A 21,741-nucleotide genomic window follows, 5' to 3' on the forward strand; every position below is an offset into this window, starting at 1 on the left:
CCACTGTTATTACATCATCCAGCAAAGAGTACCAGAGCTTAACTATCTGTTGAGTGAAAAATATTTCCTCCTATTTGTTTTATAAGTATTTCCATGTAACTTCCTTGAGTGTCCCCTAGTCTTTGTACTTTTGGAACAAGTAAAAAAAATTGATTCACTTCTACTCATTCTACATCACTCAGGAGTTTGTAGACCTCAATCATATCTCCCATCAGATGTCTCTCATTTAAGTGCTTTTTTTGTGTCCTATATTTGTAATTGTGACTCCAACTGTACTCTGCCCAAATCACACTCCCAAGCATGCCTACATGTACGTCATGTAAAAGTATGGGGAGTGATTTTATAAAACTTTGTAAAATTACTCTAGTAATGTCCCTAAGTATGAGCAACCTATCGTTCACTTCTCTAGTGCTAACATAAGAAGTGCCACATTGGTTTAGACCAGCAGTCAATGAAGTGCCCTATCAGAACCTGGCAGATACTGCACAAAAGGTCAATTCAATTCAGAGTAGAGTGGCAGATCAGATATTCACTACTACCCCATGATCTCTTTACTTCTTGAGAGAGAGAGAGAGAGAGAGAGAGAGAGAGAGAGAAACTCAGATTCGCCCATTCCTCTCTGAACAGACCACCCGAACCCTCGTCCACTCGCTCGTTACCTCTCGTCTTGACTATTGCAACCTTCTCCTCGCTGGCCTCCCACTTAGCCACCTATCCCCCCTTCAATCTGTCCAAAATTCCGCCGCACGTCTTATCTACCGCGTGAACCGATACTCTCATATCACCCCTCTCCTCAAGTCGCTTCACTGGCTCCCGATCCGCTACCGTATTCAGTTCAAGCTTCTCCTATTGACCTTCAAGTGCACTCAATCTGCAGCCCCCCATTACCTCTCTTCCCTCCTCTCCCCGTATGTTCCCACCCGTAACCTCCGCTCTCAGAACAAATCACTCCTATCTGTACCCTTCTCCACCACCGCTAACTCCAGACTCCGCCCCTTCTGCCTCGCATCACCTTATGCCTGGAACCGACTTCCCGAGCCCATACACCATGCGCCCTCCCTGCCCATTTTCAAGTCCTTACTCAAAGCCCATCTCTTCTCCCTTGCTTTTGGTGCCTAACCACCTTCCCCATTCATGATACCTACACTGACTACATAGTTTGTTACCTTTAGATTGTAAGCTCTCTTGAGCAGGGACTGTCCTTCCCCATGTTTAAACTTGTACAGCACTGCGTAATCCTAGTAGCGCTTTAGAAATGCTAAGTAGTAATTCCATATTGCTCAGTTTTAGAAATAAGAGGTGGAAATCCTAAAGTCTATCTATCTAATGATTGTTAAGGAATTTGTCCACCAAAAACGTGTTATACCTTTTTGTAAAGTCAACTATATTACTAGCTTTGATGGAAATTTCTGGCAACAAATTCGGTAGTCTAATTATATAGTGACTAAAAAATATTTTCATAAATTTATTTCTCCTATCCCAAAAGGTCTATAAGTGAATCAAAACATACTCGAGACCCATCACAAGACAAAAATGATAATTTTCCATAAAAAGCCAAAAATATATCCAGTATAATTTCAAAATCTTCCTAAGCAAACAATAAGTTGAATTTTAGAATATGCATACCTAGGCCTGAGAGTAAACACATCTGGGAGTCTTAAACTGGCTATAAAAATCTACATGCATTAAAGAAACCCATAGACAAATACAACCCCCAAGTACAACTACAATTAAAATTATTTGACAGCATCATTCAACTAATCCTATTGTATGGGAGTGAGGATTGAGGTCTGACATTATAGAGAATGGAACAGAACCCCAATAGACATCTTGAACCTTCAGATCTGCAAACAGATACTTTACCTACATAGAATCACCCCCCCCCCCCCCCCCAATAAGAGGTACAAAGCAAAATTAGGATGATCTTGCTTACTACCCCTAATACAAAAGAAAATGCACTAATTTTGGTTTCATCTCAATAATAGTAATAAAAACTCCTTTCACTACCAGACAATATTTGAAGTAACACACTTGGTATGCAAGGACAGCCAAGGAAATGGTAGGGACTTTGGCAGGTCTTTTTATCCTTTCTTTCAGCAGATACCAAAGCTACTTCAACCATGATATGGCTAGGACACATCATGTTACCAAAGTTTTTGCCCTGTTACAGTTTCTGCCTCCATTCCAATGGACAGCCTAATCCATGGGGCGGGACTGTTTCCATGTGTATGATGTCTACAGGCTGAATCCCTCAAGAAATAAGTGGAGGAACTGACACAGGAGGAAGTGAGGCTGGGAAGCGGCAGGGACAAAAAAAAACTACTACTAAGACTACTTATTTTTTCTGTAATGCTACTAGGCATATGCAGCACTGTACACAAACTACACTGATGAAATGCTTCATGAGGTGCCAAGTAGCTCTAGAAGAGGGGGAAGATGAAACTATACTGAAAGAGGACAGCTGGACACAGATACTCAAACCCTGCAGAATCAACACCCTAATTCCACATTCCCTCAAAATAAAGAGCCATTATGCATGCCTGGAAGTAGAAGAGGCAGGAACATTTGAAGGACAGGAGCAACCAGAGCTCAAAACTCCAAATTTGCTGGATCAGTGACCAGCAAGAAGCAAATAGTAGCGGTGATTGGTGATTCCCCTTTGCAGAGGCATCCATCTTCCAACCAGACATGATGTCTGCCTGGTGTCAAGATCCAAGACGTTATGAAGAGTTTGCTGAGACTTATCAAATCTACTGACTATTATCCAATGCCGCTTATCTATGTTGGCACAAATGGTAGTACTAGATATCCCTGTGATACTGATAATTACACTCCTAAATTTATGATCATAAATCAGTCTATTTTATCATGGTGAGATTTCCACTGATTCAGTTTGCTAAATACTGCTCTGGAGGCTCAAGGAATTGCATAATGATCTGTTATGAAAGGTGCTATTAGCAGACAAAACATAATCAAGGCCCTGCTTTTCCTGCAGCAGCTTGAAGGGGAAAGTTATCAAGGTAAGATAAAAGGCAGACTTTTCCCACACCCTGATTTTCCATGGGAGTCACCGACCTGTAGGTTGCTGACTCCCATGGAAAATGAATAATGCTGCTTGCAAGCCACCTCTCAAGCAGGATTATTCCGTCAGCCTGGGAACATCAGGCTGCCAAGCCACAGCCCCCTGCTCCCAGACTGAGCCCAATGCTCCTAGACCATCTCTTAAAGTGGCCAGCATTCTGAAATTAAACAGGTGTTTAGAGCACCCCCCCTCAAGCTATAAGCTCCTCTAGGGATCCCCCATACTGGTGTGTCAACCTGATCAAACATTAAGAATTTGAAGTTTCTTTGATTTGTCTCCAGACATCCTGGCCCACTTCCCTCTGTTTCTTTGCGTCCTTCATAGGATTTCAATGTTCTTCCACTCAGGTCGACTCTTTCTGCAGAATATTCTTACACAGGGATTTGACATCAAGAGTGACCAGAAGATGATTATTATCTGTGCATTTTACTGAAGGGTATTAATCATGTCTGTCGAATCATGAGTAAACAATAGTATTCTCTGCACAAAAAGGTCTCAGAAAATGGTCAACAAACATAGATAAAGGTTCTAAGGGAACCTATTGACGATATAGTCAGTCTTCCCAGGGTGCCTACAAGGATTTGTGGATTTTGGGAAGTATATAGATGGTTGGGAAAACAGGGTGCTTAACAGCTAGAAAATCAATCTCCTTATGGGCTAAGAAGTTTCCATCTCTTGCTATACTACGTAATTCACCGATTTCTTGCTTCAAAATAGGGATAGCATCACCTAGCTCGCGCTGAATTTCTGAACCGTTTACATCTCTGTCCATAATCACCACTATGTCCCCCCTCCCTTCGTCTGCTGGTTTAATAACTACTGATTCATCATTTCTTAACATATTAATGGCAGTCCTTTCTTCCTTGGAAATATTGAAATAGATTTCTTTCTTTCTTCCAATTTTATAATATCTCACAAGACCAGGCTTTCATAGGTATAGATAAGGGGGTTAGTAGTACCCAATGGCTTCTATCTACTCTCTCTCTTAACAAGGGACATATCAGTATTGTTTGCTGTAGTTGTTGAGAAGTGGTCAATTATTTTTATTTTCCTCACAAACTTATAAAGTTCGACTCGGGTATTAAACACATTGTAGGCAGGGGTGAGGATGAAGGAAAGATCCTTATTCAGTACCCTATTCAAAATATTATGCTCATCTTTTTCTCTGATTGTAATCTCTTCTGTACTGAAGGGGTTGGGGGCTAAGAGGAGAGAAAGAACTAGGAGAATGAGAAAGCTGAGGGAGGGAAGGGGTTAAAGCTAAGTTAAGGGGTTAAGAGCTGGAGAGGTTAGAACCTGGAAAGTGATTACTACTGGAGAATGACGAAGCTGGAGGAGTAATGCCAATTGTTTTAAAAAGGTTCTGGAGTGATCAGGGAAATTACAGACCAGTAAGCCTGACTTCAGTGCCAGGGAAAATAGTGGAAACTATTATAAAGAATAAAATTGTGGAACACTGACAAACATGGTTTAATGGGACACAGTCATGAGAAGTCTTGCCTCACCAATTTGCTTCATTTCTTTGAAGGCATAAATAAACATGTGGATAAAGGTGATCTGGTTGATGCAGTGTATCTAGATTTTTAGAAAGCTTTTGACAAAGTTCCTCATGAGAAACTCCTGAGAAAATTAAAAAAATCATGGGATAGGAGCAATGTCCTTCTGTGGATTAGGAATTGGTTATTGGACAGAAAACAGAGGGTAAGGTTAAATGGCTATATTTCTAAGTGGAGGAAGGTGGAGTGCCTCAGGGATCTGTACTAGGACTGGTGCTATTTAACATATTTATAAATGATCAGGAAATCAGAAAGACCAGTGAGGTGATTAAATTTGCAGATGATATAAAACTATTCAGTTGTTACAACAGTGTGGACTGTTAAGAATTGCAAGAAGACCTTATGAAACTGGGCATCCAAATGGCAGATGAAATTTAATGTGGACAATTGCAAAGAGATGCAAATTGGGAAGAATAATCTGAATCATAGTCACATGAGGCTAGGGTCCACCTTAGGAGTCAGCACTCAAAAAACCAAAAGATCTAGGTGCACTTTATTTCTCATTCTGGAAATGAATTCTCTATACTTGACTGCTCAATTTACTCTGTCACTTATGAACTTTAATGCAATACCACTTTGTATTTCTCATTCGGGAAATGGCGATCGCCATTATGGAATAATGTAAGCCACATTGAGCCTGCAAATAGGTGGGAAAATGTGGGATACAAATGCAACAAATAAATAAATTGTAGACAATCTTCTGCCTAGTGTGAGGTGGCAGCCAAAAAAAGCAAACAGGATGCTAGGAATTGTTAGGAAAGGGATGCAAAGTAAGACCAAGAATATTATAATACCGCTATATCACTCCATGGTGCGACCTCACCTTGACTACTGCTTTCAATTCTGGTCGCCATATCTCAAAAAAAGATATATTAGAATTGGAAAAGTTTCAAAGATAAAGGAGATGAAACTCCTCTCATATGAAGAAAGGCTAGAGGTTAGGATTCTTCAGCTTAGAAAAGAGACAGCAGAGGGGGGATATGATTGCAGTCCATAAAATCCTGAGTGGTGTAGAATGGGTGGACGTTAATCGATTTTTCACTCTTTCAAAAAGTACAAAGACTAGAGGACACTCAATGAAATTACATTGAAATGCTTTTAAAACAAATAGGAGGATATATTGTTTCACTCAAAGTATAGTTAAGCTCTGGAACTTGCTGCCTGAGGATTTGGTAATGGCAGTTAGTGTATCTGGGTTTAAAAAAGATTTGGACAAGTTCATGGAGGAAAGGTCCATAGTCTGTTTTTGAGATGAACATGAGGGAAGCCAATGCTTGCCCCAGGATTGGTAGTATGGAATGTTGCTCTATTTGGGTTTCTACCAGGTGACCTGGATTGGCTACTGTTAGAAGTAGGATACTGGACTAGATGGACCATTGGTCTCACCCAGCATGGCTATTCTTATGTTCTAATGAGTGGTCAGGCCTTATGACTAGAAAAATTGTGCAAACAAAAATCACAAGTAAATGTAGAATTTTAAAATATTGTGCACATAATTTACCAAATTTTTACACAAATTTTCATTTTGCGCTGAATTTCCCTGAGTAATAGGTAGAGTTCTTGTTGTTTGAATCATAGCATTAGTGGTACTGTTGCATGACATGTTTGTTAAATGTATATTTGGGTTTTATTCAGGTTTTGTATTTCACAATGTGCCTGGTAATGGAGATATTTGTTACTTTTGTTCAGATGATATGAAAATCAGAATAATTTTTTGTATTATGACTTCCATGGAGAAATCTGCCCCTGTTGGGAAGAGGTTGGACTTTTCTGGATGCAGACTATGTTTACATTTAACTGCTATATTGTGTCAACCCAAAGGTCCCTGAGGATCATGTATGCAGCATGTCACATATTTAAGCATCATCCATCTGGTGTGTCCCAACTACAGAAAGGTTGAGAATCATTTTCCTCAAGGAGGGGTTCTCAACCCAGTCCTATACACACACTTAACCAGGTCAAGATATTCAAAACAAATATGCATGAGATAAATTTGCACCTTAAAACCCTGACTGGCTTGGTGTGTCCTGCATGTGCTAGTAATAAATAGAAGTGACTATTTTACACTTGGACGCCATGCCTTTTTTGAGACATCACTTTCTTTTTGCTGTTTGTACTGATTAATTGGATTCACTGGTGGCCAGTGCTACTACCTGGCAGTGGCAGCCCTATCATTAGGGCAACTGAGGCAGGGGCCTCAGGCGACACCAATTATGGAGCGGCATCTTTCCCCCTTCCTTCCTTAAGTCCCCTCCACAGCCTGCCCCCCCCCCTTTTTTTTTTCCAAAAGTCAGCAGTGGCAGCAATCCCCATATGCTGGCCTGCTGCCGCCACCAGCGTCTCCTGTACTGTGGCCCAACTCTCTGACACAACTTCCTGTTTCCTCGGAGGCAGGCTGCAATACAGAGGAGATGGCGGTGCTGGCAGCAGGGCAGCATATGGGGATCACTGCCACTTCTGACTGTTGAAAACAACAGCAACAAAAAAGAAGGTAGGCTCAGGGTGGGGGGGGGGGGTGGAGTGATACTAGACAATGGTTGGGGGTGGGTGGGAAGGAGTTGGCAGGGGGGCACAATGCTGGGGGGCCGGGGCATCATTTCATCCCTGCTACCTGGATAGCAGCAATATTGAGACTAAACCAGAGGAAGATAGGACAGCCTTTTTGCTGTTCTAACTCTATCCAGAGAGCTGTCAGGTTAGCAGACTGAATAGCACTGCAAAATAGATAACGCCTACCTCTTCCAGAGCTCCGCCCCTTGACCATCCTAGCCTTACCTGGATAATGTTGAGGTGATCTGAAGGATTTTCACTGATACTATCCGGATAATGCCTCTGATTATCTGGGGACAGCCCAGGTCAGCAAAAATATCAGGATAATTTCCAAACTTACCTATTTGAATATTGATTTTAAGTATCTTCAGAAAACATTATTTAGTGAAATGAACACTGAAACATATAAACATCTAAATCAGAAACTCCAATTTGAATGATGCAGATATATCACATCAGGGTTCTGCACATGTTGGTTACAGAAGGCAGTTTAACCAATGCTTTAACAAACATGGCTACTGGTAGAAGGACAGGGCTGTAGTAGGAGAGCTGCTTGAAAACTTTTATTAACAAATTTGAAGCACATCTGTAATTAGACGGTCATAGGCACCAACATTTCCGCCTATCTTTACTAAGTGGCGCTATGGGCATGTTAGCATTTTTAACACGTGTACATGATTTACGCACATTAAATGCATATTGCGTCCATAGGCAAGTTAGTGATTAATGTGCCTTAAATTTACAGGCTTGTTAAAAATGCTAACACACCTTAGTAAACGTACCCCTTCATGTCTTAAGGACTCCTAAACCTTTATAGTTTTTCTTTTTCTTTTTTGTCAGCACAGTAATTCATATACAATTAAGAAATTATAAATAATTCTACTTTTTACCATACATACAACCCTTCTATGAGGGAGAAATGAGCTGATGGTTCATAAGTCATATCATTTCTTTAATTTGCTTACTTTATAGCATTCCTGGAAACATTTTCCAAAATGAGAAAAGATCACTTCAGCAATGCAATAAATAAATACACCTCCTCACTCTTAGTATATACTATCCAGATCTCAACTACAAATCACTTGTTCCATAATTTTTAGTGAAACATCATGAAAAAAATAGCATTGCTGGACAGCTGTAGACAGAAGCAGTAATTATTATTTCCTTATGTGGATGTTTTGAAACAGTATGAAAGACCTGTCACTGTTCAAGACTCCTGGAGACTGGTCAACCGAGGAATTGGACATACCACAAGATTATCACAGAGTATGATTAATGTAGAAGATTTTGAAACCATTGATGCTGGATATTACATCTGCACAGCTGAGAACCTCCATGGACGGACTACAGTTTCTATTCTGGTGGAAGGGCTCTAAAACACAATAGAAGGCTATTGTAAGCATATTTTAAAGAAATTCAAACTATTGTGGGTTGGGGGATGAAAAAAAGAGGTTTAATAATACAAAAAAAGAGGTTTTTTGTTTGTTTGTTTTTTTTTTACTGGAGTCTTACTAAGTTGAGATATCTTTTAGTGGACCACAAAAAAAAAAAAGATGTTATAATACGTGGGTTTGAGAGACTGTACAAGTAGCTTCAGGGTCTCAAAAGCTCATGTACTGTATTATATATGTTCCTGGTCCTTTAAAACAGGAGTCCCAAAACAGTAGCTCATTATGTGTCTGAAATGGACTGTGGAACCCTCAGTTTAACTGGTCACAGCTGGAAAACACAATGGGAACAGTGGTCAAACTTGTGTTCACATGGACCACAAGGGGATGGTAACATCATTAGCCCACACAAGCTGGGGAAGGAAAGGACTGCAGCAATATCAGCCTACAGATGCCATGAAGGAAGCTCTAGTGGAAATATCAGCCCACAGAGGCTAGCAGTAGAAATACTGATGTGCAGGGGCCAGCGAGGGGATAGCAGCTGTGGGGGAGTAGCAATATTGGCCTATTAGGAAGGGGGAATGTTGCAGTGAAAACGAGCGGTAATGACATCCCGACTTAAGCAAAGAGAATTACAGTGGAAAGACTAGAGAGTGTGAAAAGAGGTGAGGTTGGAGGAAGAGAAAAAGGTGCTGAATTGGGGAAAGGAAAGGTAATAAGCGACAGATGCTGGTAGGGGAGATGCTAGTTGCAACAGTGTCAGGAACAGTGGGGAAAGAGCAGCCGAGAGCACGGGATAGTCCTGATGGAATTCTGTGTCAAAACAATTAATATACTGCATCTTTGAATAATAATTGTTGCATTTTGACAAATGAAATAAGCTGAATTTTTCATTTGTGGCATTGAATTCCTCAGTAGTGTGTGTATGTGAAACGGGTTGACTGACTGTGCATGTGTGCATGTAATTTGGGTGGTTGAAAGTGGTAAATATTTAGGAGTGGAGGAGTAGCCTAGTGATTAAACCAGCAGGCTGAAAAAAGGGGAGTCAGAGTTCAAAATGCTGCAACTGCTCCTTGTATCCTTGGGTGAGTTACTTCATCCTCCATGGCCCCAAACTTCAGGCCTGATTTACTAAGGATTTTCTCCAAATTTGTCTATATGGGAAATTCTTAGTAAACAGGGCCTTGACATTCTAAGCCCTCTTGGGCAGGAAACTACCCATATTTAACTAGCTACACCTTGAGCTATCACTGAAAAGGTGAGAGAAAGAAGTTCAAATAAAAATATTTACAAATTAAGAAGCCAGTATAAACTATAAAGCAGGAAGATTATTTCTATTAGAAGCTGAATGAAATGGTATAAATCCGTAGAGGTATCATACTTTGATTTTTTTCTACTTTGTATATTTCAATATTTGTTTCTCCAGAACTGGGTCATTACATTTCTCTCACACCTTTTCAGGGATTTGAACAAAAAGTTGGGACCCCTAATTCAAAAGGAACTGCAAGTTACTGAGTCCAATTTTCTTCAAAAACAAAAAGGGCTCATAGAAATGCAATATGCTTTTTGTTTTTCCTATCATAAGATTTTATCGAATCCCTATTATTCATAGGACAGCTGACATGGAAAATTAAACATTTTAGTTACTAGTACAGTTGTTACATTATAGCTTCCTATAGAAGTGTTTCACTTTTATTTTCTTAACCTTCCTCATGAAACAAATGTTGTAGACATATATCAATAACAAGACAAACAATATAGCTCCAACTGCTTTTATACTAAAATGAGGCATTCCATCAGTAAGATACCATTGTTAAACATAATGGCTCATTATATGCAGGCTTGATGGTATATTAAAAGTCTTCCATTTAGAAAACATTTTAATTTGATTTGCCTTCAACAATGCACGAGACTACAGTGTGAACTGATGGCCATTCTCCTCTATATCTTGTATTTCTTCTTCATTTGTCTGGACTGGAAGTTTCTTGAACCAATGGGGCCATACTCCTTGAAGATACCTGTTGATTGTGGAAGAAGGTTCTGGAACACAGTACCCATACTAGCCTGGATGCACTGAGATGATTCACTCAAGCAAAAAAGATGCATATGGACAAACACTGTTCAGTTGAATTTTTCATTTAACACCAGCTCTGCATGAAGAGATTAAACTTATGAAATGAGCCTATATATTTACTTAACAATATATTAAAAACCACAACATTTAGACTATTGTGTGTTCATTAGGCTGATTCAACTAGAAAGGGCATGAATTACAAAGGAAACTAGTCAAGTTTTCTCAGAGGGAAAAGGTAGAAATTAGTTATACAAGCCCAGTCAGAAGAGCACTGATGTAGGAGTTGAGAAAACAGCTAAATTTGGGAGGAATTCTTTCACTACATTTATAAATTAGATACAATTGCCCAGGTTTCCTTTTTGTTTGTCCTTATTTAATTCATGCTTACAAGCAACGTTTTGGAAGAGAGTAAATTTAAGTTCTGATTTTCAACCAGACATTTCTCATTAGTGCAGAGTGATGCACTTTGGGAGTACAAATCCAAGGGAGCTGTATGTGATAGGAGGTTGATATATACAGACAGGCAAAAGGGACCTTGGGGTGACAGTGTCCCAGTACCTCAAGGTGATGAAACAATGTGACAAGACAGTCATAGTCAGAAGGATGCTAGACTGCATAGAGCGGCAGAACCAGCAGAAAAAAAGAAGGTGTTGACGCCCCTGTACAAGTTGTTAATGAAGCCCCACTTGGAGTATTGTGTTCAGCTTTGGAGGCTATATATTTCCAAGATGTAACAAGGCCTGAAGCAGTCCAGAGAAAGGTGATAATAATGGTATGGGGCTTGCACCAAAAGATGTATCAGTTTAAAGTGGAAGACCTGAATATGTATTCCCTAGAAGAAAGGAGGGATAGGGAAGACATGATAGAGACACTTAAATACTTGAAAAGTATTAATATAGAAACAAACTTTTTCCAGAGAAGAGAAAACAGTAAAACTAAAGGATATGAACTGAGGTTGCAGGCGGTAAACATAGGAGTAATGTCAGAAAATTCGATTTCACAAAAGTATGGTCCATGCCTGGAACGCCCTCCTGCAGGAGGTGGTGGAGACAAAAATGGTGATGAATTCAAAAAAGGTGTAGGATGAGATGAACACAGAGAATCCTTAATTAGAAAATGGATTATATAAAACTCAAAACTTAAATGGTTGCATATATGTTGATGCATCAAGTGATGTTTCAATGGTAACTCCAGCAGTGAAGAACTAAGTTCTGGGCAAGGCAGATGTCTACAGTGACAGTTTAGAATGGACTGGAAAGGGATTTGATGGTAATTGCAGTAGTTGGACCATGAGGACAGTGCTGGGTGGACTTCCATATAGAAGAAGACAGATGGGGATAGAGTGGGCTTTGATGGCAACTCCAGTAGTTGGAATGTATAGACAGGGTCAGGTAACCTTGTAGTCTATATTCCAGAAATGGCAAAGAAAGACCAAAATCAAATATTTTACATCACATTCATTTTTGGTTTAATCATGAATGGATGAGTGTGACTGCTGGGAAGACTGAATGGGGCATTCAGGTCTGTCTCTGCTATCATCTACTCTGTAGTTGCTGAAGCTATGTTGAAAATCGCCAGTTTGGGCACATAATCGGAAACCTAGAAGAGGAGTTATGCTGCAACTTGGGTATTTGTATGTAGCGATACTGACAAGTCACACAGTGAGGAACCACCTCTTGCTGCCAGTAGGAGTCACATAGCACAGTCTCTCATTATTTGACATAATAGAACAATGCTTATCAGTATTTCCAAAAACATAGGATGAATGCTTTGCTTTGTTTTATTTTTTAAGAAAATAGGGTGGCTGTTGATGTAGAAATGAAACTATCTTACATGCTCTCGTTCATCACATTGTTTCTACAGGCCAGGGGTGGGGAACTTTCAGTCTTCCAAGGCTGCAGACCAGGTTTGATCTTGAGGATAGCTCCTAATAAAGATGTATGAGTCAGTGTATATATTATAAATCATGTGCATACACATTACAGCTACTGAAAACTCACCTGGTGTGTGGCCTCAAGGACCAGAGGTCTCACATTCCTGCTATATTCAATGAATTAGCATACCACAAAGATTAACACATATGAACATACACAACTCTTCCACATATATTCAGAACTGTCTTACTTGTTATATTACTATCATGTTTTTATTATCATGTTTCCAAAGATCCTTCTGTACCACTAAATGTATATTTTCTAATCATATTTCCACCATTCATGATGTATTGTAAGCCACATTGAGCCTGCAAAGAGGTGGGAAAATGTGGGATACAAATGCAATAAATAAATAAATAAAATATTTCAGTGCATGCAGGAGATAAGATTTATAATTGTCATAAAGTTAGGTATTCAAAAGAACTCAATAAGAAGTAAATTAGTTCTTGCAAAGGTTTGTAAACTTCGGGTTTCTACCTAAACTTATACAATGTAGTATTTAGAAGATATCACAATATAAATTGATAGGTGTCAGAGGCAGGTTTTGTGTGTGTGTGAGAGAAAGCTGGGATGATTCCTGAGCTACAAATATATCAGGTTCACAGGCTAGTTATGATGAATACTCACCAGATATATTTATTTACATACATGATTTTTAACACAAGGCTACCCAAAACTAGTGTGGTAACTGCACAGCCACTCAAGCTGACCATGCATAAAAAATTTACAGGAGACCCTATAGATGAAAATTGCTTATGTATATTTATTGTACACCACACCAGTCTAAAAGGTATTCACTACCATCAAGATCCATACTGGTTTTATCAAAATTTGGTATCTATGGACCTTCATACTTCAAAGGATCTAATGTTTTGCACATTTCACCCAATTCCTTATAATCATAGGTCTAACACTGTTTCCCCAAGTCCAGTCCTGGAGCATCCCTTGCCAGGCAGGTTTTCAGGATATCCACAATCAATATGCAAATCTTTCATACGTATTCATTCATTCACTGTCAATACCACCCTTACTAACTGGCAGACCAGGGCAGTGTACAGACAAAAAACAATAGTAGGAAAAGAACTACAGTTTTGGATAGGAAAGAAATTTCATACATTCAAAGTCAAGTTAAAAGGAAAAAGGGAGGTAGGTAGGTAAGCAAGTAGGTCATCCTGCACGGAAAAAGGGGAAGGAATACAAGAGGAAAGAGCAAACCCCGACAGATGGGCATCACCTGACTAGCAAGGGGTTCTCCAGGACCAGACTTGGGAAACACTAGGTTAACAATTCTTTTCTTAACTCAAGTACCGTTATTTTTCTCTCTTAAATTTTGCACCTGCTCAATTTATATAAAAATGCACTTCAAGCTGTTGGACAGCAGTAATCCTTTCAAAACACTTTGATATGGTATTACATTTTGATGGCTTCTGCCTCAGGGGCTTTCAAGTCCTGCTTCCAATGGCCCTACCAGTGGTGTTCTCCATCCACTGAACAGCAGGCTTCAGCCAAATGGACAGTACCACAGTGCTCACTGCTGAACACAGATCCAGCACCACTACATATGCAGTGCTGAGCACACATATAATCCCCCATTAGAATGGGGAATACTACAATTATCAGATTAGAGCGCTTCAGAGTCTGAGGGGAGGGCTCTGAGTCGTGGGTGGAATGAGATCAAGCCTAGAGGGTGTGTGTGTGTACGGGATAAGTTGCAGAGGGAAATGTTTCTGGTTAATATTTGATAGTACAGTTGGAGTTTGAAGGTAATAAAAGTTCTTGTTTAAGCACATAGTCACTGGTTACCTTTACCCCAGCCAGGACCCTAAGAGGAGAAGGGGTATCCTAGAAAGGCAAGATAACCTAAGGCTGGATTTAGGGGAGTTATTGTCAGCCAAAGGCAATAACTCCTGAAAGGTTCAGGCCTGGAGGAAAGGACAGACAGAAAGGTCTGATCCTGGAGGAGGTTGGTGGTGACAACCATAGCTATCAGCACAGCCTTGGATTATACAGCCCAAAGGGATGGGTGATGGACTGGAGGAGTTGTGTATACGTATATGTACATATTTTGTGAATGCTGTAAAAAAACTTTAATTAGTGGATAAGACAGTACCAAATAGTCTTGGCTGGACAGAAAAACCTCTTAAACCAAATACTGACTATACAGAAAAAATATTAGTTTGGACTAACTGCCCATTGAGTTCAGTAAAGTTTGCATAAAGTTATCTCCTTGATGTGGCGAGAATTTAAGCGTGAGAGGAAGAAAAGACCTCACTTCCAGATTGTTAAAAGATACTCCAGAATAGGCCAAGCTTAACATCCTACAGCCTTCCAGATTTTTATCCGGCCAGGGCCTGAGCCCAAGCTCAAATCAAAAGGACTGGATGAGGTGTGGAGAGAGAGTGGTGAGAACTAGAAAAAGGAAGGAATTGATTTGGATTGTTTGTGGCCCAGGTCAAACAACTGCGCTGGTCAGTAAGACCTGGGTTACACATTAAGTTAAGCACATTTAAGATGGTCAATATTGGACCCATAGTTAATTTAAACTTCATATGAGTTGCTATCAATGTTCATAAAGCAAGAGTTATTCTGTGTCTCCTAGACCCTAGAGTACTCAGAAATAAACCTGGCTAGCAAAATGTATATTTGCAGTAGATGCATACCTGTTACTAGGACAGATGACATGTGGACATTATTACAAACTAGTAAAAAAGGCCCGTTTCTGACACAAATGAAACGGGCGCTAGCAAGGTTTTCCTCGGAGTATGTATGTTTGAGAGAGAGTGTATGTGAGAGTGACTGTGTGTGAGAGAGTGAATGTGCGAGTGTGTGTGTGAGAGAGAGTGTGTGTGTGTGAGAATAAGAGTGTGCAAGTACGTATGTGAGGCACAATGTGAGATAGAGTGTGTTTCACACAGATACAGTGTGTGCGAGAGAGACCAAGAGAGTGTGTGAGTGACTGTGTGACACATAGAGAGTGAATGTGATACAGTGTGAGACATAGAGTGTGTGAGAGACAGTGTGTGAGAGAGAGAAAGACATTGACTGTGAGAGAGAGAGAGTGTGTGACAGAGGTACCTCCCCCCCCCCTCTCTGGTGTCAGGCCCCCCTCTCTCCCTCCCTGTCTCTGGTGTCAGGCCCCTCCTCTCTCTCTCTGGTGTCTGAGCGTTACTGTGCAGGACGCTGAGCTCTGGCTGTGCTTCGAGGAACTGACCAATCCTATTTAATAAAATGCACCTCCAAGATTCTGAAGCCGAGAAACCTCGTGTGGTTGGTCACTTCTGCTTGTGACGAACCCGGAAGTATGTGATGTCAATTCAGGAGATGGATACAGAGAGCAGGAATGCCTCAGCCATGCAGTCAGCTTCAGAATGTTGGAGGTGTGTTTTATTATATAGGCTGTCCAAAGCAACAATGACAGACACCTGTACTACTGTTTCGAAAGAAGAGGACCCAACATTTATACTTGCCAAAATTTTAAGAGCACATTCTGAACAAGTAATGAATGACTCAAACTAGTGTCAAACTGTATAACAAGATCTCTCACATTCATTAGATTCACTGTAATACCTAAAAGGGGACAGAACCCAACTCAGCTCCATCACCTTTAGAAGATTATTTTTTTTCATTCAAAACCAGATGATTATACAAAAGCCATTACTGATTTATTCCAAGCCATCGTTAAGCAAACCAACTGCAGTTCTTAAACATAAATAAGAAATGTACTTTGTCATGCCAAAGCTTCCCAGACATTGTTGAAAAGAAACAAGGGGCAAAGAGAGCCACCAAAGAACCCCACATTGAAGACCTGTCAACACAGACAGGGACCCTCAAGCCATGACTGAGAAAATCCTGGATCACCAGGACAGATAAGGGTACCTCTGATAGGGTTTGATCCCAAACAGTCTGACTAGTAAGAGTGATTCATTACTTAATAAAACCAAACGTTTTCTTCACCAGAGCAGAGATAGGCTGGTGCATTGTTTTATGAATGAATATTTAATTGACATCATAAAGCATGGCTCCCAAGAAAATCTGAGGATCCTTATTCCATGTATTCAACTAGAAAAAATGAGATTCGGTGGAGGAATTTCCCTTTATAACATGGTTTTTTCATCTTGAGCAAGTTATTTGAAAAAAAAAAACTTGGAAACAAGCTACTGTGGGTTCATGATTTTACACTTACTGTACATTCATATAGAAAAATGTGTTATACTGGGTTAATTGTAGGAGAGTGGAGAAAAGACCAGCACTGCATGCTTAAAGTGAGGTAAAATAATGATCAGCAACAGGAAAAAGTTACTTCTGATGTTTACCTTTCATTGTGCTTTTACTACTTGCATTGACCATTCCGGTCGTCTGGATAATAACTGATATACCAAAAAATAGTCTTAATTTGAGAATCACTACTTCAATTTTTGCTATATTTCTTTTTCTTCTGTGTGAGTCAGCACAATGGCTCAGCTATGATAAGGAAAGAAAAATATAGAAAAAAGGAAAAACAATTGCAGCAAATTTTATTTATATTTAGGACATACCTTTTCAGTGAGTTACCTTCAGGTAAAATAGTATTTCCTTGTTCCCAGAAAACTTACAGGCTAGGAGTCTGATTTGCTTGGGCTTTTCTCCTATTCTGTATCTGAGAAAATCTAGCCCTGAAGTCTGTAGCCAATACACTGGTCAGAGAAGTGGCATTCCCATAGTTAAGAAAAACATCAGCGGGATCTGAAACCCGGGGCTTCCACTGGTTCATGGTTCCCTACTCTGACCTTTAGGCTACTCCTCCACTCATATAGACTACGTGGTACCAGTTCAAAATAGCCCCGACAAAAAAAAAAAAAAAGAGAAAAAAAGCCCCTAAAAAAAGAGTTTGCCCACAACCCTGATGAATGAGCCCACCCCCAATACTTTAACTGTTCTGCTCCTTGAGTTCCCCCCCCCCCCCGACAAAAGGGCCCACCCCCGAGTATTTTACCTGTTCTATACCTGCTGCTGCTACTGTGTCTTTGAGGCCCGCTACTGCTTTGAGCCGAGGTATGTCTGCCCATGACTATCTTATCTGTTCTCCTGTGTGTTCTGCTGAATCCCGTGGTATGTCAAAGTGTCTCCCAAATCAGGCAAAGGGAAGGCCCCGATGCTGGCTACAGCAGTCTGTCTAAATCACTGATGGCACAAGGGATAAGGCAAAAGTAGAGTAGCCCAAAGGGAGGAAGGAACAGCTCCTGCAACGATTGCCTACAGATATCAAATAGTCTCCCTGGGTCTGGAAGGGTAAGGCACTATTTAAAGGAGCATGTTTTTATAGCTGTCTGCCTATTGCCTTGTTATAAAATTATCACATGTTGTACTCTTTAATCATTTTAACAATCAAATATTAGAGAACACTGTATTAGACCCTGTTTTGAAATGGACACCAAGTTGTTGTAACTCTATTAGCTACCTTAGCATATAACATAACAGTATTGAAATAACACCCCTATCATGGTCAGACCATTTTCTAATTAAATTCTCCATAAGTGACTACCTAAAACAAATGGCACCTCCCAGAGTTTGGAAGGAGATCACAGACAAAAAAAAAAAAGCTGACCGCTGAGAATTTCCTAGAGGCCTTGGACTAACCACATGTGGATGAAAAGACAACAACAGTGTCAGAACAAGTTGACATCTGGAATAAATACTTAGCCAAGATCTTAGAGAAAACAGCACCACTAAAAAAGGTCTTATGCCCCACTCACAAATGCTCACCTTGGTTTTCTCCAGAACTTCGGATCCTTAAACGCGAAGGACAAAAACTGGAAAGGAGATGGTGCAAATCTTGCCTGAAGACAGACTAAACTGTAGGAAGCACATGGCAAAGTACCACCAAGCATTAACAGCAACCAAAAAACAGTATTTCTTGCAATGCATTGCACAGGCTGACAATTCAACCAAGCAGTTGATCAGTATAGTAAACAGCCTACTGCAGCTCCCACAACAGAACCAGCCTGCCCAGTCTAAACTGAATTGCAATGATTTTGCTGCATACTTTGCCAACAAAATTAAAAGTCTCTACCAGGATTCACTGGCAATCCCACGCAGTTCCCAACCAGTCAACCAGGGGTGAACAAACTCGCCCCCTCCTGACAGAGACAGATGGGACACTTTTAACCCAATGACAGAGGAGAGCCTTGACAAAATCCTAAGAGACTTTCGACCAACTACCTGCTCCCTCGATCCCTGCCCATCAAAGATAGTGCAGCAGGCAAGTATGGGCCTCATAGAAGGCGCCATAAAAATTGTGAACACCTCTCTTTCTAATGGGCAGCTACCAACAGCATTAAAAAGGGCAGTGGTCCGCCCTCTGCTGAAGAAAAATAACCTTGACCAGGACAAACTTGAAAATTACAGGCCAGTATCCAACATCCCGTTTCTAGGGAAACTCATAGAACAAAGTCTGTGTTCAACTTAATGACTGGTTAGAAAACAGAAACTGGCTAGATCCGTGTCAATCTGGATTCAGACCTGGTTATGGTACAGAAACAGTCCTTGTATCCCTACTAGATGATTTTCACAGAAACCAAGAGAAGGGATTCACCTCGATGTTAGTACTGATTGATTTCTCTGCAGATTTTGACACCGTGGATCATGATATCAGGCTAGCAGGACTGACAGAAACAGGTATCAATGGAACAGTACTTGCTTGGTTCAGATCCTACTTATCAGACAGGCAACAATCCATAATGTTTGGCAGCAACTCATCACCATCATGGACACTGACCTGCAGGGTACTACAAGGATCGATACTGTCACCTATTCTGTTCAATATCCACCTCAAACCACTAGCTGAGCTGATTCAGTCAATGGACACTCAGTCTACATCTATGCGGATGATGTGCAGCTACTCATACCCATTGAAAATGACTTACCTACAGCCTTGAATAAACTGATTACCTGTCTAACATCAATTCAAGAATGGGCTAAACACAACAAACTTTGCCTGAACCCAAGTAAAACTGAGCTTCTCTGGGTCCCTAACACAAGTGGTTCCATATCTGACATCAAAATCCCTTTTGGGAAGGATGAACTCCCCCTCAAATCACAAGTTAGGAACTTTGGAATACAGTTAGATTCAACACTTACAGATTCCCCAAATCCAAGCAGCCTTCAAGAGTTGCTTCTACTATTTGCGACAGCTACACTGCCTCTCTGCTTACATCGAGAAGGTAAATCTTATCCCAGTTCTACATGCCATGATAACATCAAGACTGGATTACTGCAATGCACTATGCAATGGTCTGATTACAAAGGGCCTGCACCAGCTCCAGTTGATTCAGAATGTAGCAGCAAGACTCATAGAAGGTTGCAAGCAAAGTGACCATATCACACCATTTTTGCAAAAACTTCATTGACTACCAGTACAATACAGAGTTAAATTTAAAACTCTATGTCTGATCTTCAAGGCCCTGAAAGGAAATGGCCCTGAGTACCTGAAAAATAGGATGATCCTCCACACACTGCCAAGGACACTAAGGTCCTCCCATGGACTTCCACTAACCACACCCTCTCCAAAAGACATTACATGATGTGATACCCGCAAGAGAGCCTTCTCCGGAGTAGCCCCCACACTCTGGAATGCACTGCCTGAAAGACTGCGCTTAGCATAAGACTATCTCTACTTCAGGAACCAGGTGAAAGCTTGGCTCTTCAACCAGGCCTTTACTGTTTGAAGTAACTAACTTGTTAGTCTCACTCACACAAGGAGTGACTCAGGCTGCATATACTGTAGCAGGACATGTTTATCCACTCCTACCCTAGCTGAAATAATATTTGACCATTTCTCTGACCTCATGTGCAACTTTCTTTAAATCAAACACCTTACTTTCTAACTCTGCCTACCCGTCACTATCAATTATAATGCTCTATTACGCATTGTGTTGACATTGTAAATAGTATACCATGCCATACTTCGTATTGTTTTTGAATATTTTTACTGCTGTAATTGTCTATTGCTCATGTTTTATCTTACTGTACACCACCTTGAGTGAATTCCTTCAAAAAGGCGGTAAATAAATCCTAATAAATAAATAAAACAAGCTCCTGTATAAAAGCCAATCAATCTGGATGCTACCTGCTATGGTTGAGCTACCTGCTTATGTCATGCAATAAAGTTACTGCTATACTACTAATTTTTGTCAATGACTATTTTGTTAGGGGCCATATTTTCATGGGCTATTTTGTTACAAGCAGTGGTGTGCTGGTAAATTTTTAACAACAGGCTCTCTCCCCGGTCCACCTCGGCGCCCCCCCCCCGTCCACCTTGGCGCCCCCCCCCCATCCACCTCTGCGCCCCCCGTCCACCTCTGCGCCCCCCCCCCAAAAAATTGCAGAGCTGGCTATACCCGGGGGGGGGGGGGGGGGTGGCAGCGGCCAACACATTACTCTCTCCAGGAAAAAAAAAATTAAATGATCCCAGGTTCCAATCTAATTCATGTTTAATATGGGATAAAATGCCATAAATAAGTAAATAAACATAAACTTTTAACGTTCAGCACCTGATTCTCAAAGTGGACATATTCCAAACACTATAATGAAAATAAAATTATTTTTTTTCTACCTTTGTTGTCTGGTGACTTTGTTTCTCTGATCATGCTGGTCCAGTATCTGATTCTGCTGCTCTCTATCTGTTCCCTTGACTCCGTTTCCAGGGCTTCCTTTCCATTTATTTATTTTCTTTCCTCCTTTCTTCTTCATTTCTGGTCCTCCGCATACTTGACTGTACAGTGGATCCAGCTTCTGCCTATTTTCTCCATCCATGTGCAGTTTCTCTCCTCACTTCCTTTTCCCTCATCTAATCTCCTTCCTCTGTCTTCCCTCCATGTCCAGCATTTCTTCTCTCTCCCTTCCCTCCCTTCCATCCATGTCCAGAATTTCTCTTGCTCTCCCCGCCATCCATGTCCTGAAACTCTCCTCTCTCCCCTGCCCCTCTCTATCCATCCATACCCAGCAATTCTCTTCTCTCCCCTGCCCCCTCTGCCCAACAATTCTCTCATCTGCCCATCCATGCCCAGCAATTCTCTCCCCTGCTTCCCTCTGCCCATCCATGGCCAGCAAATCTCTCCCCTGCCTCCCTCTGCCCATCCATGGCCAGCAATTCTCTCCCCTGCCTCCCTCTGCCCATCCA

At 40.8% G+C, this 21,741-nt stretch overlaps 1 protein-coding gene across 1 annotated transcript in view; it reads left to right on the forward strand.

Moving 5' to 3' along the window:
* PDGFRL (platelet derived growth factor receptor like) overlaps window positions 1-10,802 on the forward strand; it is a 128,917-nt gene extending 118,115 nt beyond the window's left edge. The window contains exons 6-7 of the mRNA XM_030191454.1: window positions 8,376-8,583; window positions 10,558-10,802. Coding sequence (XP_030047314.1) covers window positions 8,376-8,564 — 189 coding nt within the window. The 3' untranslated portion in view covers window positions 8,565-8,583; window positions 10,558-10,802. The remainder of the gene's footprint in view (window positions 1-8,375; window positions 8,584-10,557) is intronic.
* Window positions 10,803-21,741: the final 10,939 nt, after the last annotated feature.

This window comes from Microcaecilia unicolor, chromosome 2 (genome assembly GCF_901765095.1).
Source record: "Microcaecilia unicolor chromosome 2, aMicUni1.1, whole genome shotgun sequence".
Taxonomy (NCBI): domain Eukaryota; kingdom Metazoa; phylum Chordata; class Amphibia; order Gymnophiona; family Siphonopidae; genus Microcaecilia; species Microcaecilia unicolor.